This window comes from Micrasema longulum, unplaced genomic scaffold (genome assembly GCF_059751315.1).
Source record: "Micrasema longulum isolate JH-2025_06_02 unplaced genomic scaffold, ASM5975131v1 h1tg000076l, whole genome shotgun sequence".
Lineage (NCBI taxonomy): Eukaryota > Metazoa > Arthropoda > Insecta > Trichoptera > Brachycentridae > Micrasema > Micrasema longulum.
In genome coordinates, this window is record NW_028277283.1 from 1317528 (window position 1) to 1333529 (window position 16002).

The window sequence follows — 16002 nt, forward strand, 5'->3', positions numbered from 1 at the left end:
GTATTGTAAGTAAAATCACACTAACACCCCTCATAGTTTTAAAAAAGCAGTAAAAAAATATGTTTAATATGTACAGCCATAAACATCATGTGCATCAATGGCACATAGGAAAAATTACAAAACCAATTATTTTATTTTTCATATAAAATAATGTTTCTATAATAAAGAAAAGTGACACTAAACTACAATCATTAGTATTGGAGAATACAAGAGAAATATTTTAATGGAAGCTCAAGTGTTATTCAGAAGTTATAAATTATATTCACAACCGTTAAATAATTCAATTCAGTTCAAAGTAAAAATAAACAATATGGTGATATTAACAAGTTTTAAAATGCTGGAAACACCAACATTCTTGATAGGTTGTGTGCTAATTTTATATCAGATAAGGCTGCTGACCGCTCCTTTTTATAGTACAAATAGCATACAATGGACAAAAATGCATTACGGAAACTCAAAATTATGCAGTTAGAAATTGAATAATACAAAAGTTAACTCGTAATATAATTATTGAATGTTTTTTTTTGTTGTAATATTTAATACTAACATTTAATTGTAAGACAAAACTTCTCAAAAATATCGCCATAATTAAAAAAATATTTGGACAATAATAAATTGTATTTGACTATAGTAGAAAAAAATCTAGAATTAAAAGAAAAGATGTCACAAGTAAAAGGAGATTTTGATAATTTAAAAAATCATAGTGGGATCAAAATAACAGGAAAAATTATTTTACCTGAAGTAATAAAGTTTTTAAAAAACACCAACTTTCTCATTAATCATATAAGATATTCTTTTTGAAAAGTATGGATAAAATCTACATCAGAAATATAAATTACTATAAAATATAAATTTCCGGACAGCACAATTTTGATTAAATTTTATTCAGTTTTTTTTATCTATCATCTCTATGCTGAAAAATACATTATGAAATTATTTTTCTGGGTAGTTTGTATTTAGTCTTTTTGCGGGATTTGAATTTTCCATTTATGTTTAAAGATGTCATCTCCATTGTCAATTTATTTCTATCGATGATATAAAACAATAAAATGAACTAGTTTATCCGGAACCACTGGTAATTGCTCTTGTTCCCGCCTTTACAACATTCTGGAATGTCTGTGCAGCTCCCTAGATATTGCAAAAAACAAACAAATATATTACTCCAAAACAAATTATAATAAATTATGTTTCGTCATTTGAACAACAATTTCTTTCTAATTGGAAACATTGAAAAGCCTCAAATCTTTATATCAAACTAATATACACACAATTTTTAACACAAAATATCTGTGTGGGAAATAATTAAAGTTGACTATGTATTTATTATAATATGCTGCAAAGGAAAAAGTTACCAAGCATCATGTAGCAATTTTACTGAAGAGCCAATTAAAGTTTTTTTTTTTTAATTAATAAGGAATCTTATATTTTTATTTAAATTATGAAGGAATCAGGTCAAAATAATAAATATGTACACGATTTTTTTATTCATTAAAAAAAATAAAAATATTGGCTCTTCAGTAAAGTTGCTACATGTCACTTGGTAACTTTTTCCTTTCCAGCGTAGTTATGTATAAATATTTATTTGTTTATAAATTACTAGTTCAAGGAACTTTTTACAGTAGAAATACAAAATAAACTTTCACTTAAATGTTTAAATATTTAAATATAATTAAAATGCAAAATAAAAACATTTTTAAAAATTACAGTTATTTTTAAAAGACTGATTGAAGTAATTAAAGTTTTTTTTTTAATGCATGCTTTAAAACAACAATAAACTAAATAAAAATAAACAATTAAGAAATGAATTGCGGAAAGGATTGAAATAAATAGGTTAAAAATTAAACAAAGTACTAATAAGAATAAAATGAAAAATTAACAAATTAGTAAAGAATATTTATCTCACTGTCCTTATGTAATAGGTTAGTATTAAAATTCATTGACAAATAATTCAAACTACATCATTATAAATATAATTTATTTTTTTATAGCAAAAACAAAAAAAAACATGCAACTTTTGAGAAATAAATTGATAAATAATTTATTTCAAAACATGAATATAAATCGCATTCATAAACTCACACCTAATATTATTATTAAATTAATGCAATAGTCTAGATTCTTAAAACCTTCACCTTTTTAAAAAAAAAAAAATAGCAAAACAATATGTTTATAAGTTAAATAAAAATATGTTAGTTTAGTTTTTAAAACTATAGTAACCCAAGTCTTGAAAATAAAGTCAATGAATTTCGCCCCTTGAGATAAAAAAAATAAATTATAATTGATCAATTATGGAGAGCAGTAAGCAAAATAAATTAGCAATGCTTTCAAAACTCTAGTCCGTAAATGATAGCAAAAAGGGCTAGAAAAGAAGCTGAGGAATATAGATTATTGTCTCATACAGAGTATATGCATTAAAAGTATTTTATTTTTTGATTTAAAAAAAAAAAAACATTTTAAAATTTATTTTCAATATCATATTATCAAAAATTGTAATTGATGTACTCTTTAAATAAAATAATATATTTGACATTCCGCCAGTGAAGTGGCTACATCCACAAAAAATGATAATTTTATTTAAAACCATATATTTTGTGACTTATTTTGTAACTTTTTTTGTTGTTGCATTATTGAAATGACTTTATTGACTGGTTTACAGATGAGTTGAAAACATGCTTTGCAAGTTGTCAATGTGTTTAAATCTTTATAAATATTTTTTGGGACTAATATTTAAGATTATGTATAATATTAAAATGAGTTATTTTTCTAATCTCAGGGGGGCATAGTTGTGTTTAAGAAAAAAGATATTATCAACAAATACTATAAAAGTTGCAGTACGTAGACAATACATCGAAACACTACAATATGTGTATCTTGCCAACAATATATTTTTGTACATTTTTAGTCAATTTGTATTAAATTTATGTTATTCGGAACTCCATCTTTACTCGAGTATGGAGTTATTAAAGAGATTATTAATTGTATATTTACAGTGAAGGGGGAATAGGAACCAATGGATTATATTAAAGATGAAATGAACCTGAATGGCTGCTCCGAGAAACTGAGAAAAGGCTCTGGTAACATTAACAGCAGCTGTGACTAGTTGTCCTCTACCGGGACCATTTTCCGGAGTATCCACAATTTGAGGAGGAGGCAGAGGTACCTAATTGACAAATTATTTATCCCAAAATCATCTTCTGCGTAGCTTAAATGTTGTTTTCCCTTTCAGTCACAATCTTTCATACACACGCATGTTCCAAGTACTCAACGCATGTGCCAAGATGGCAAACAAACAACTGTGGTTCATGATATTGATTTTAATATGTACACTGATATGCAGAGACAATTCTCAAGCTGATTTTTACAAAATACTTACATAATTTGACGTTACAATCCTCAGTATATGAAATAAAAATGGTTTATATCATAATATACTAAATTAATTCAATATCTCTACGATTCAGACATTTTCTCCTCATGCCAATCCAGTGATAAATAAAACAGTATTTATTTTAAAGGTTTGCTTGTGTAAATGCAGATTTTCAAGCTTATTCCAGATTAAAATGAACCCACATAATGGTATTATATTATGTGTAATGCCTCGTAATCATAACACGAGTTCTCGGCGTGACATATATTGCGTATGGAAACCAAAATTAATTATATTTTGCCTCGAGCATCTGTAAAAATACTCTATGCTTTGAAAATAATTCAAATGCTGCATGTTTTGATTGATTTATGATTTTCATATAACCATAATTTTAAAATTCGTTGAATAATGTAATATTAAATCAAACACTGCTTTGAGTATACTAATTTATTTTATTTTTTAAAACAAAAATAAAAAATCAGACAATTGTTTCACCTTGTTAAGGCATTTTCAAACAAATGTCAAACAAACACTTAAACCAGTGTTTGATTTTAACATTAAAATATAATATGGAGTTCTACAAAATAAACGCCAAGTCGATAAATAATTTAATTTTTTATGTTTTTCCTTATATTATATTGGCTTTTCATTTAAATTATTTATACTCATTGATTAATTGCAGTTTTAAGGACAATTTTTCTTTCAAAAATATCAAAATCATAATGTAATATATGTTTGTGCACCCGATGACAAACTATTAGTTGATAGTTTATCGGGACGAATATTGTTTGATATTTTAAGTTTCTTTCATACAAAATATTTTGTATTATTATGGCCGTAGATACTCAACAAATATTTAAAAATCAATTGATATGGATTGATTATGAGTTCGCAGGGCATTAATGGTTAATAAGCATTTCTTGAAGATTTTCTTTGGGCTGAAAATCAAACTACACAAGCCATACTATTTAGTGCGATCTAGGATAGCATTGATGAAATTTTCAAAACAAAGACATGATGGTTGAACGCACAAAGCAGCATTGATTGTTAAAAATATTAAAGCTGTTTTGTAGTGAGCATATTGCTTTGATCTCACAAATATAAATCAAAATACACATGCAGTAATGGTCCAGTCTGTTGTCTATAAGACTGTTATTCTTTCAGGGGTATTGGAGCATACTGATAATATGTGTGCTTTAGAAAATAGATATATATGTGTATATTTTTTTTTAATATAAATGACAATATGAATGTGAAAAATACCTGATACTTAAAATATTTTATGTGCTTCAATTTTAAAATTATGAAAATCTAATTTATGTAAATTGTTGTATATTTAAAATAATTTGTTGTTTTTTTTTGTTTGTATTGTGGAGTAATTATTACAGTATATAAAGTATAGTAGTCAGCCTCGTGGCGTAGTGGTCGGCGGGTTTGCCTGCCATGCAAGAGGTCTCGGGTTTGATTCCCGACAAGGTTGATATGAAATATTTATTTAAAAGGGTGTTTTTACACTAGAATATTTCATAGTCCCTGGACTGGTACCTGAAGCGTAAGACTGTTTTTTTTGTACATTTTCAAGAAACTTTGCAGTACAATTAAATGCTTTAATTTTTTATTTAACACGCACAAGAAAACATTTTCAGTATCCAACTTCGTTTAGGGCTGAAGTTCCTCATTTGGAAGTGAAATTCTCACAAATAAAGCTGTATTTTGAGCAGACAATGTTATAATTATTGTAAACAATTGTATTCTGAATAAGTTTCAATTCATATCTCACTTTTTGAAGATTTTGGATTTTACCAGGTTTGCAAATAACACCCTCATAATTATATCATGACACATTTCAAAAACAGTTAATATAATAACATCAAAGCACATGTTTTAAATACAAGCACATGCACATATTTCATTTATACTGAATACTTGTCTTTACAGTCATAATACTAAAGTGTAGTAACAAACTATTGAGAGATACGTTGCAATTGATGAACCAATGCAGCTCTCTTTTCACCTAGCGATGTAGATAATGATATTTAGAGGTTATATTGATAGCAACTATGTAAATATTGTAATGAAATCAACTTTGCAAAAAACCCGAAGAATTATACTCATATATTATTACTATTATTTTTATATCATCTAGGACTGTCTATGTCTAGGCAGATGAAGAATACAGTTATATTATATATACAGTTATACTAAGCCAAATTTTTTTTTAAATTATTTTTATATTTCGTATTATAATACGATACATAAAAATAATTTTAATCCCTATGATTTTGTTAAGTTTTTTTAATTTTGAAATAACTCCGCCCGTGACGTCACTAATGGCCATCGGTGACCTTGTGGCGAAATTTAAAGTAGTTCATTTTTGTAATTTTTTTCATGCATTTTAGAGATACTTTGCCGTACAATTAAATGCTCTAATTTTCACCGCATATAAAAAAACATCTTTTATATCCAATTTTCTGTAACACTGAATTTTTTCCTGGTTAATGGGTATAATCCGCAGTTCTTATTTCTGAGTGAGAATGATATAGACTTCTAGAAGTCTTAGTTAGGTGTAGATTTTTTTTTTTTAAACAGTTGACGGAAATCATCCGAATTAGAATGGATTATCAAAAAAAATACTGGCTGGCCCGAAAAGTTGATGTTTTAAAGATGCGATAATTTACGTAGCTGCCATCAATACGTTTGATATTCTAAAGCAACAAACCCTGCTTTCTTCTCTCGACGGCCTTATATTGGTTTCCTCTCCCGCATTTCCCACGAAGGGCCCTGAGCCGAACAGGAAGCCCCCTCCGGAGGTAGAGACAGGGCGGGGCCTGACCTCCGCGCCGCCCACTCCGCTCCCGGTCTCCTGCCACTGTTGCCACAGCCAGGAGAGGCCGTCCAGGAGGGGGCGCGCCTGGCGGGTGGGAGGCGGGGGGCGGGAGGTGGAACGGATACGAGGCTTGGGAGTCACCACCACTTGGTTTAGCAAAGCCTGGAAATTAATAAAACCAAAATATTACAAATGAAATATTATTTAATTAAAATAAAAATATGCATGAACACTTTGTTTTTAACCACTTAAGGTAGTGCTTCAGATACAAAATTTTACGGAATATATTTTTTTAAAGCAAATAGGTATCTAAGAAGAAACATAGAGAAAGTTAATAATTTACCAAGAATACCCAACCCATCAAAAAAAAACAAAACAGATCAATTATGCACAAAGATATATGTATTCACATGTTGCCTAAAAATATGGATTATTTGTTATTTAATATATTATTAGACATCAATCCAATAATAATAAAATTGGTCTCGACTGATCACAGAAAATGCCAAGATAGTCAGGATCATCATCATTTTCCTATCTGCACTCAGTGGTACATAAGGTACTACAAATACAGTGTATCTGGATCACCTGTTACATGCAGGTAAGGTGAATAATCTAACGCTTCAGGTGCCAGTCCAGAAACGATTAAATATTGCAGTGAAGAATGAATTTTAGAATCAATATTTTGCATCCACTCTACCGGGTATCGAACCTAGGACCTCAAGCATGGTAGAAGAATGTGCCAACCACTACACAACAGGATGGAATTATCTCCACTTGATTTCTGTTTTCAGGATTTTCACCTGACAGTAGCCATTGAATCAGAAACACTTTATCAAGGGCTATTCAGGGCCAGAAACTTAATAAAGATCAGAAAACAAAACAGAAATGAAAAAATATTTACAAACCAGAAAGGCGCAACCAGTGATTCAAAACTTCCAGTGTATCATATAAAACTATCAATTCCTAACGTTGATTATATGAACAAGTAAGATGAATAGATTTTTTAAAAACTCACTGCTAATTTCAACTGCTCCTGAGGTGTCGTAGGTCCTAATCCTTGTTCCTTTAGCAATGCAGCTAAAAGCGCTTCATTAGTTTTCCCGTACTCTGTGCTAAGCTTAACAGGAATCTTTGTGACGTCTTTGGGTGTTTCTGACTGACCCAACAATGCAGCTAGAGCTTTATCACTTGTCAAACCGTTGAGGTTCAAAATATTCTGAGTAGACGACTCACCAGCTCCCTGGATTTTCAACAAATTTTGAAGAAGAAGAGTATCCTTCTGGAAGTTTTTGATATCATCGTTTATAGAAGGAGTGGAAGGTTCATTGGGGTATATTTTGATTACAGGGGGAGTCGTTGTAGTACGAGAAATCTTTTTTTCTGTTGTGGTAGATCTGGTAACACTCGGTGAAGCTGTTGTTTGTATATTAGCAGTTAATTGCTTCAATAGTTCATTGTTGGCTTGAATGTTATTTATTGGCGATGGGGAGGCTAATAAAGTCTGTAGGAACTTCAAGTCAGAGGGGTTCACCGTGGCGCTTTTTATTCCAGTAGATTTGGAGGGTTTCGCTTCAATTGGCTGCTGCGGTACATTAAATTTAGGAAGTTTTTGTCCTGTTAAGCTCAGAAGGGACTGCAATAATTTAGCATCATTCTGGAATGCGATTATATCATCTTGAATAGATGGGTTTTGTATGGCAGTCTGTGTAAGAGATGTGGCAACATCGAGGTTGTTTGGTTTACTGATTTGTTTCCCAAATCTTGATGGAGGTCTGGTTGCCGGAGGAGGACGGGGAGTTGTAGTAGTAGTGGTTGTTGTTGTAGTGGTTGTTGTAGTAGTTGTAGTGGTGGAAGTAGTCGATGTTTTAGCCCTCAGTTCGGCTAAGTTCTTTTCAACAGCCATAGCAATTACCCTATTGGCTAGTGTTTGTTCCTTAGTTTGTCCTTCTACAGCTACCAATTGTTTCTAGAAACACAAAAAATGAATTAATTTATTTTTTTACTAATATACTTCATAGTAATTATTCTAGTAATATAAGGGCAAAACCATAAAATGGGATTGATTATTTATCATTTATTTATCACATTTATTATTTACAATATTATAGTTGAAGGAATGAGAATGATAATTATAATATTGCGTTAAGAAAAAAAAAATCTAAAAAATAATTGAAAACATTGTAAAAACTCGATGTTCATTTAATTTAAATAAAAATTACTCCTTCGCTGTTTACATAATTATCATAGTCACTTTTTCAACTGCAAACACAGTAATCATTTATACATATACAAATTATAAAACAAAATGAACAAATACAAGACTATCACCATAGCCAATTTTTTTCCAGTCAACCAAAAGAAAAAGGTAATATAATATTAAAAATGCTTATAGTAAGTAAAATACAGTATTCATATTATATAAAATATTGTGAAATTATTATGTTCAAAATACATTATAATTAAAAAAGCAAAATAAGTCGAAGATTAAAATAAATATGTTGTAGTACATAACTTTTAATGAAGAATGTAGGGGGAATTAGGGTATAAATAATATGCATAAAATAGTCAGTGTGAGTTAGAGTTGTTTATGTAATAGAAACCTTGGTGGGTTTTATAGTTTAGAACCTTCCTAGAAGTTTTAATGTAGGAAGTAAATAAATAAATGCGTGACAATATAGTTATCAAAAGATATCACAGAAAACACCCATAGGAACACAGCTGGAATTTTAAAATAATAGATGGAAAGCTTATTAACAAATGAACTAAATATTTATAATACACATGTGCAATTCTACAAATAGAATATCATAACCCATCTAATTTGCTTTTAATTGCACAAACATACCAGATTCTTTAAGAAAGCGATATCTTCTTCAATGGAATAAGTTGATCTATCTGATGAAACTGTAGTAAGAATGTTTGGTTCAGTTGTTGAAGGAGCTGTTCTTCTTGTAGTGGAAACTGTTCTTCTGCTAGTGCTTGGCGGGCGTCTCTGGGTAGTTGAAATAACACTTTGGTACTCGGCTATAAAGGGTTCTCTCGGAGCTGGGAATGTTGCGCTCGGCTCGGTAGTAGTTCTCTGTGTTGTTGTAGAAGTCGGTCTTTTTGAAGTTGTACTCGGTTGTCTATTCCGAATAGTTGTCGGCCTCGTTTGCGTCGTTGTCATAACTGTAGGGGGTATTTCGGTGGTTGTCGTTGTCGGAGGCCTCCTTTGAGGTGTGGTAATATAAACAGGTCTTATTTCTGCGGTATAAGGTGTGAATTCCGTCGTCACTGGGCCTGGCTGTATTACCGGCTCTACTTTAGTTGTGTATTGGGGAATGTAAACCGGTTGCCGCATAGTTGTACGAATGCTGCTAACAGTTGAAATATCGGGATATTCATCACTGTCAATGGCATTATTGGTCTCACTCTCCACAACTGTTTGTTCAGTTGTAAAATCAGTTGCAGTGACACGCCTCGAAGTGATCCCACTTCTAACAGAAAGATTTATATCATTACTGTTTTCAGTGCTCTCTGGAAAACTAGTTGTTGCTTGATATATAACTGTTGAACCTATTGGACTGCTAGTAGTAATTCTTTGAATATAAGACTCTTTCGCTGTTTCGGTGGATAAAATATCATTTGATATCGGTTTCCAACGAAAAACTGTATTTGCTGCATTGTTAGTTGGTTTTTCAGTGCGAATCTGTTTTGTCTGTAAAAATGGGTACATTTTACATAAATCTGGAAAAAATATGCAGTATTGCTGGAGCTAGAGTTAAAATGCTGTATTGCTCAAACAATTTATAAAAATTACATAGTATGATTAGACATGTTGCGGTTAGTACATTATGCAGCCAAACAAATATTTTTAATATTATGAATACTAGTCTCTCTGTTTAGCTAGCGATTCTCGTATATCCTGTGAATCAATTCTCAAAGTTTAGATCAAATAATTGTCAGCAATGTTAATGGTAATCTAGAATGCCGTAAGCCAAGTAGTTATGGCTCTCTGGGACACCAGAAAATATATATATTTATATATCACCATTAGAGGTTTTTACACTGTGCGAACAAATAAAATTATCTATAAAATCTAAGTAATTAATTATTAAGAGCAGCTTGTGGTCTTGCGGTAGTGTCGCGGACTCATAGACCAGAGTTCTAAGGTTTGAATCCAGTTCTACCGCAATTGAACACTTATTTTCAAGCCCAGTTATTTCCGACTAGTTGTAAATTACTCTAAAATTGAAATATTTGGGTACCTAAATCATAAGAATGCAAATATTTATTTTTAATTAAAAATAATTCCTTTACACTTTTTTTGAAAATATCTCAATTGATTTTTGAAATATTTCAATTATTTTTTTACTTTTAAAATGCACACTGTACTTAATAAATAATAATATAAATGAATATAGAAGTTACACTTGACTTTACATACCTCAGGGTCGATATCCAGAGTAAGATATCTCGGAGTAGAAGTTTGGACCGTAGTGGTAGTTCGAATATTTTCCTGTTTAGTAGCCGCTGCAATACTGCTTACTAATATATCCTGTATTTTGGGAAGCTTCGCCGTTGTTAAGAGATTTACTACATTCGATTCTGTGGGAGATGGATTGCTTTCTTTGGTTACGGCAGTTTTCTCATTACTTATTGTGTTGACATTACTAATCGTTTCATTTATAGCAGAAATTGACTTTATAATGTCTATTTCTTTTCCCATTCTTAATTTGGTTAACTCCTGAAAATATTTGAAAGATCAATATTACATTTTTCGCGAGTAGTCCAAACCCTTCACCCAAAAACATAATCAAAGAAAAGTACCTACAAAAATACCAAGCATTGCTAATAAATAAATAAAAAGTAACTAAAAATAAATATTAAAGTTAGTTTATTACTAGTACACTGTTAGATAACTAAACTAATACATCAAACGCTTAAATAGAAATTAGTACACGGTAATTGTTGAATTAGTTGTCAGTTAATAGGGTTAGATTTTTCTCTTGCTACATAACAAAAAGCAAGCTAGCAATAGCGAATCCATTCTCGCTCATAAAGACAGAAGTACCATTGGTTGTGTGTTATTTACAGGAGCATCCTTCGTCGAAATATTGCTCTCAGAGCTCGATTGAGTATTTGAATTCTCAGCCAATTTGTTTTGGGTTATTTCATTAGTGCTTATATCGTCCACAAGGTTATTTATTGGTTTAATAGATTCGGGAGATCTGTATACAGGACTGAATGGATTTTTCAAGCTCCGTGGATCAATTGGAAGAATATCAATTTGCTGTTTTACTTGTGGTACGTTTGTTCCATTGGGAAACTTTCTTATTACTGTGTTATTTGCTAATACTCCAAATATAATGAAAGGACTTGCCTCCGTGAGAGTCTCCAATTCATTATTGTTGGGATTTTTTCGTACCACCGTATTATTGGGAAGTACCCCATATATGTAATAATCCTTTTTGGGCCTAGCCGTCGAACTCTGTGTTCCGGGGGGGGCTATTGGTGAGCGATTGGTAAACCTGGCAGATACTTCAGAGATAGTATTGGGGTTCTTACGCCAAGCTGTTGGGAAGGGTGGAACCCACTGGTAAGGGGTAGTTTGAGGTGTTTTCAGTGTAGTACTGGATGTTGTGTTGGAGTCTAGAGAAAGTCTCGACAAAATTATAGGAAATGTAGATATTTCAAATGGAGGAGTTGTAAGTGGAATATCAGTGGCAGATGTCATGTCCACATCTGTAGTTGAAGATGCATCTTCCGTTGTAGTTAGAGAAGACAAATCTGTTGTTAACGAAATAAAAGCATCTGTGGTTGATGATGAAAATGGAATATCTGAACTTAAGGATAAAGTAGTAGCTGATGTAGTTGATAATGGAAGATCAGTAGTTGGTGAAATGGTAGAGTCTGTATTTGATCTTAATGATGGGAATGGAGTTGTCGATGTAAATGAATCATATGATGATCTAAATGATAGATTTGGGGTTAAGTTGCTCATATCTGTTGTAAATGCTTTGGTTGAATAATATGTTGTTGGTACAAATACCCCGGTAGTAGATAATAAGTTTGTCTGCGTTGTTTGATCTGTCAATATGTCCTTAGTTGAAAAAGTAGTAAGCGAATCAGCAACTGTACTAGTTGTGAGGATAACTTTACTCTCCGTTGTCTGAACAGTATTTTCAGGTAAAACAGTTATTACTTTAACGTCGGGAGAATTAGTTGTAGAAGCTATACTAAATGTATTACTTTTTTCAATAGAAACATCACCAGAAGCAGTTGTTGTATCATCCTGAGCTAAGGATTTTGTAGTACTTTCCATTAATAAATTATTCATTTGTGTGGTTACTTCTGCAATAGATACATTTTTTACCCCGTTTTCAATGGATTGCAAATTATTATCAAGTATAATTTGTTCTATGTCCCTTAACAATTTTGCTCTACGTGAGGAACCCAATACTTGATTAGGAACCATAGATCCATCCAATCGAGTAGAAGCAATTCTGTTTATTATTGTTAGTAAGTCTGAATTTACTGAAGAAATAGTAGAAGTCGGTATATTTGTTGTCTGTATTGATGAATCTGTTGCGGGTGTTCCAGTAGTTAAGAACATTGTTGTTAAATCTCTTTCAACTGATGTTGTGGATGTGTAATCAGGTGTAGAACTTTCTAATTGAGAAATAGTGTTTCCAAGTGGTGAAAAAGTAGAAGATTCGGGAGTCTGGGTAACTAAACTGTAAATTTCTGGCACTTGTGTTGTAATGAATGCTGATGTAGGTGTATTAGAATAAATAACAACGGGATTATCGTCTATTGTAGATATTTTTCTTGATATCATTGATTCAGTAAATGCAGCATTAGAAGAAGGTGTTGGGAATGATTCTGATTGTTCATCACCAAATCGAGACAATATTTGGGGTACAGCTGTGAAGCTTGAATCAGGAATTGTAACAGCATTTTCTGATATTGTTGACACATCAGATGACAAATTATTAAGTGTAGGCGTAGTAGCATTCAGTGTGGCTTTTTCTGCTAAATCTGATAAAGTAGAAGTATTGGTAACAAAATTGTATAAAAAGGCAAAATTAAATGAGAATGTGTCTTTGTTTGGAATATCGGATAAATTTTCAACTACCGACTGTGGAATAAATGACGGATCTGTTTCCACTTCATTACTATTTTCATTAGAAAGATTGGTTATATTGAGCTGTCTAGATGTGGGAATCTGTGTAACATCCGGTTCGAGGATGTTTGTATCTGAGAAAGTAGTAGTGAATGCTTGCCTAGTGCTAGGTGTCGTGATAGTATTGGAGTCTAATGAAGCAGTAGGTGCAGTGGCTTGGGTAGTGGAATATAAAATTAGTGTAGCAAATGGTTTTCTATCAGTAACTTGTTGTGGTGTGGATGTTTGGAGTAGAGTATAAGATGAGCTTGAAGGAGATGTAGCGGAAATGATAGGAGGGGACGAGTAGGATTCCGGGAAAGAAGTTACAGATAGAAAATCAGTTGATTTTGCATTCAAAGATGTTGCAAGACCCAAGATGCCTCCTGTAGATAGCTGTACAGGTTTATTAGTTGTTGTTACCTGAGAAGTTTTACTCTCAGACTGTACAGTGAAACCAGTTTCTGTAGATCCTTCATTTCTTGCTGAAGAATCTCTCTTACTACCGCTAATTGTTGCTTTAGTACTCACTGCAATTATTTTATCAATCGATGACTTTTGTTCTTCGGATATACTTTTAGGAGTAGGGGTCGTAGTTGTGATTGTCGTTGTAGACAACCTAGGAATTTTCGGAGTTGATGTCAAAATGTCGGCTAAAGCATCAAAAATAGATACGGTGACAGAAGGAGAGTGGTTAGAAGTCTCCACATTTATTAATCTGGAGGCCATAATGGAGGATTCCGCAGTGATCAGGCTGTCTGATGCCGGGGTACTTCGGGGCTGACTGAACGAAATAATGTCTATATCGGGATAGATAGTATTCTCTTCTCCTATATCCTGCAATGAAAGATGAGCTTGTGCCTTTATAAAACAATAAAGAGTACAACACGACACAACAAAAAGTCATAGCAAGGAAGTTAAGGAAATCAGAGTACGAAAAGAAAATCAGAGAAAAACAATCGAAATATTTGCATGACCACACCAATTTATTAAATAGATATAAAGTAAAGAGCTGCAATACATCGCTACATATAACTTAGAAAAAGACAATGTATGGAAAATAGAAAAATAAAGAAAACTAAAATTATTTATTAGAAAACACATCATAATTGGAGACTCAGTAGTTTATATATTGTTGTACTTTAAAAGCTAATAATGAAAACCAGAAGTTCAAATATGTATTTGATAATGTAAAAAAAAAAGTTTAATTTACATTTAACTTAAATAAAACTTCAAATAACTGCCTATCTGCTAGTTCCTCCTTAATAATTTAAAATAAAATTTCAATAGATTCACATTATTAAAAGATAGCAAAAGTAATTCAAAAATTGAAAAAAAAAACTTTTAACGCTATAACAAAATAAGTATATTATTTAACTGGTAGGTTTATTGAGCATTTTAATAGTATTTTTAAGTCAATGTTTAAAGTGGGCAGGTGTGTTCCAAAGGAATAAAATAAATTATGTCATAAACAAACCTGCAAAAGATTTTCAAAATGTGAATTTGCCCTTTAATGGATAGAAAAGTGTTTTATAATTTAAATTACTATTTTGAATGTTTATTATATTTTATTTTGATTCATAATGTGCGTATTAAGTTTATCACCAATTATTTAAAAAATACAGTACACAAACATTATATCTTAATATAATATTAAACTTATCATGCAAATATAGAGAATATGAAAAAGTTTTTGATAGAATAAATCTAAATCATAATGATAATATGGTGGTTTTCCAAATGCACTGATTTGACATGTTTCCTTAATCAAAATCAAAACTAAACATATTTGTGGTTATGTTGGCTAAAGCCATCAAAATCATGTCTTCCATTTAGGAAATGATGGCTATACCTGTCAATCAAAAAGACATTGGTATTAGAAAGACGGCTATAGCCTACTTAAGTCCAAACTAAAGTAATTATATAGTAGGACAAGTTATTGTGCCCCTACAAAATAAAAATTCTTTACAAGTGTCCTAGTATGTTACTCAAATAAGATTTACTTCACAAATCATCCACTACGGTTCATTCGGATGTGAAATATTTAAAAAAATAAGAAAGTTATGACATGTGTCCATATGAATGGATTATATAAGAAAAAAATGTCCTCGAATGTTTTAAACCAACAGATACAATGTATAATAATTTTGATGCAATTTTTTTATCCATATACGTTCAACTTTTTTAACCAAAATAATTAATTATATATTTTTTAAGTAGGTAATTTCGATTTTAAGATGTCAGAAAATCAAAAATGTAAATGCTCCATAGTATGTAGCATATAGATAAAAGCCTTGTTAGAAATTATAAAATGTAGTCTACATTTGGGCCATTTTAAGTTGATACCTGTGACAAAAAGCTGTGCACTACGCTGCCATTTAAAAAAAAAACATTTAGTCTATTTTTTAGACATTCATATACTGTGACACTTTAGTTTAGAGTAGGCTAAAGAATCTAAAGCTAAAAATGATTTGAAAGTATCTTAATTAAAAATAAATAAACAAGTTAAGTTAGCGAAAAGAATTTGTCACAGCAATAATTTAAAAATTACCCAGTACACAAATTGTTTCAGGATCTCCATTGCCATTTTGATAACCACCATATATGCAAATGCAATAATTAAGTTCTAGTGTCTAATAATAATTGATTAAATGAAAAGGG

At 31.2% G+C, this 16002-nt stretch overlaps 1 protein-coding gene across 1 annotated transcript in view; it reads right to left on the reverse strand.

Annotated features, from left to right (window-relative positions):
* Positions 1–936: 936 nt before the first annotated feature.
* LOC148284931 (uncharacterized) overlaps positions 937–16002 on the reverse strand; it is a 180767-nt gene continuing 165701 nt past the window's right edge. The window contains exons 7-13 of the mRNA XM_088233059.1: positions 11251–14178; positions 10624–10878; positions 9043–9894; positions 7213–8163; positions 6087–6356; positions 3038–3160; positions 937–1128 (exon numbers count right to left, since the gene is read on the reverse strand). Of these exons, the coding sequence (XP_088089185.1) occupies positions 1060–1128; positions 3038–3160; positions 6087–6356; positions 7213–8163; positions 9043–9894; positions 10624–10878; positions 11251–14178 (5448 nt within the window). The 3' untranslated portion in view covers positions 937–1059. The remainder of the gene's footprint in view (positions 1129–3037; positions 3161–6086; positions 6357–7212; positions 8164–9042; positions 9895–10623; positions 10879–11250; positions 14179–16002) is intronic.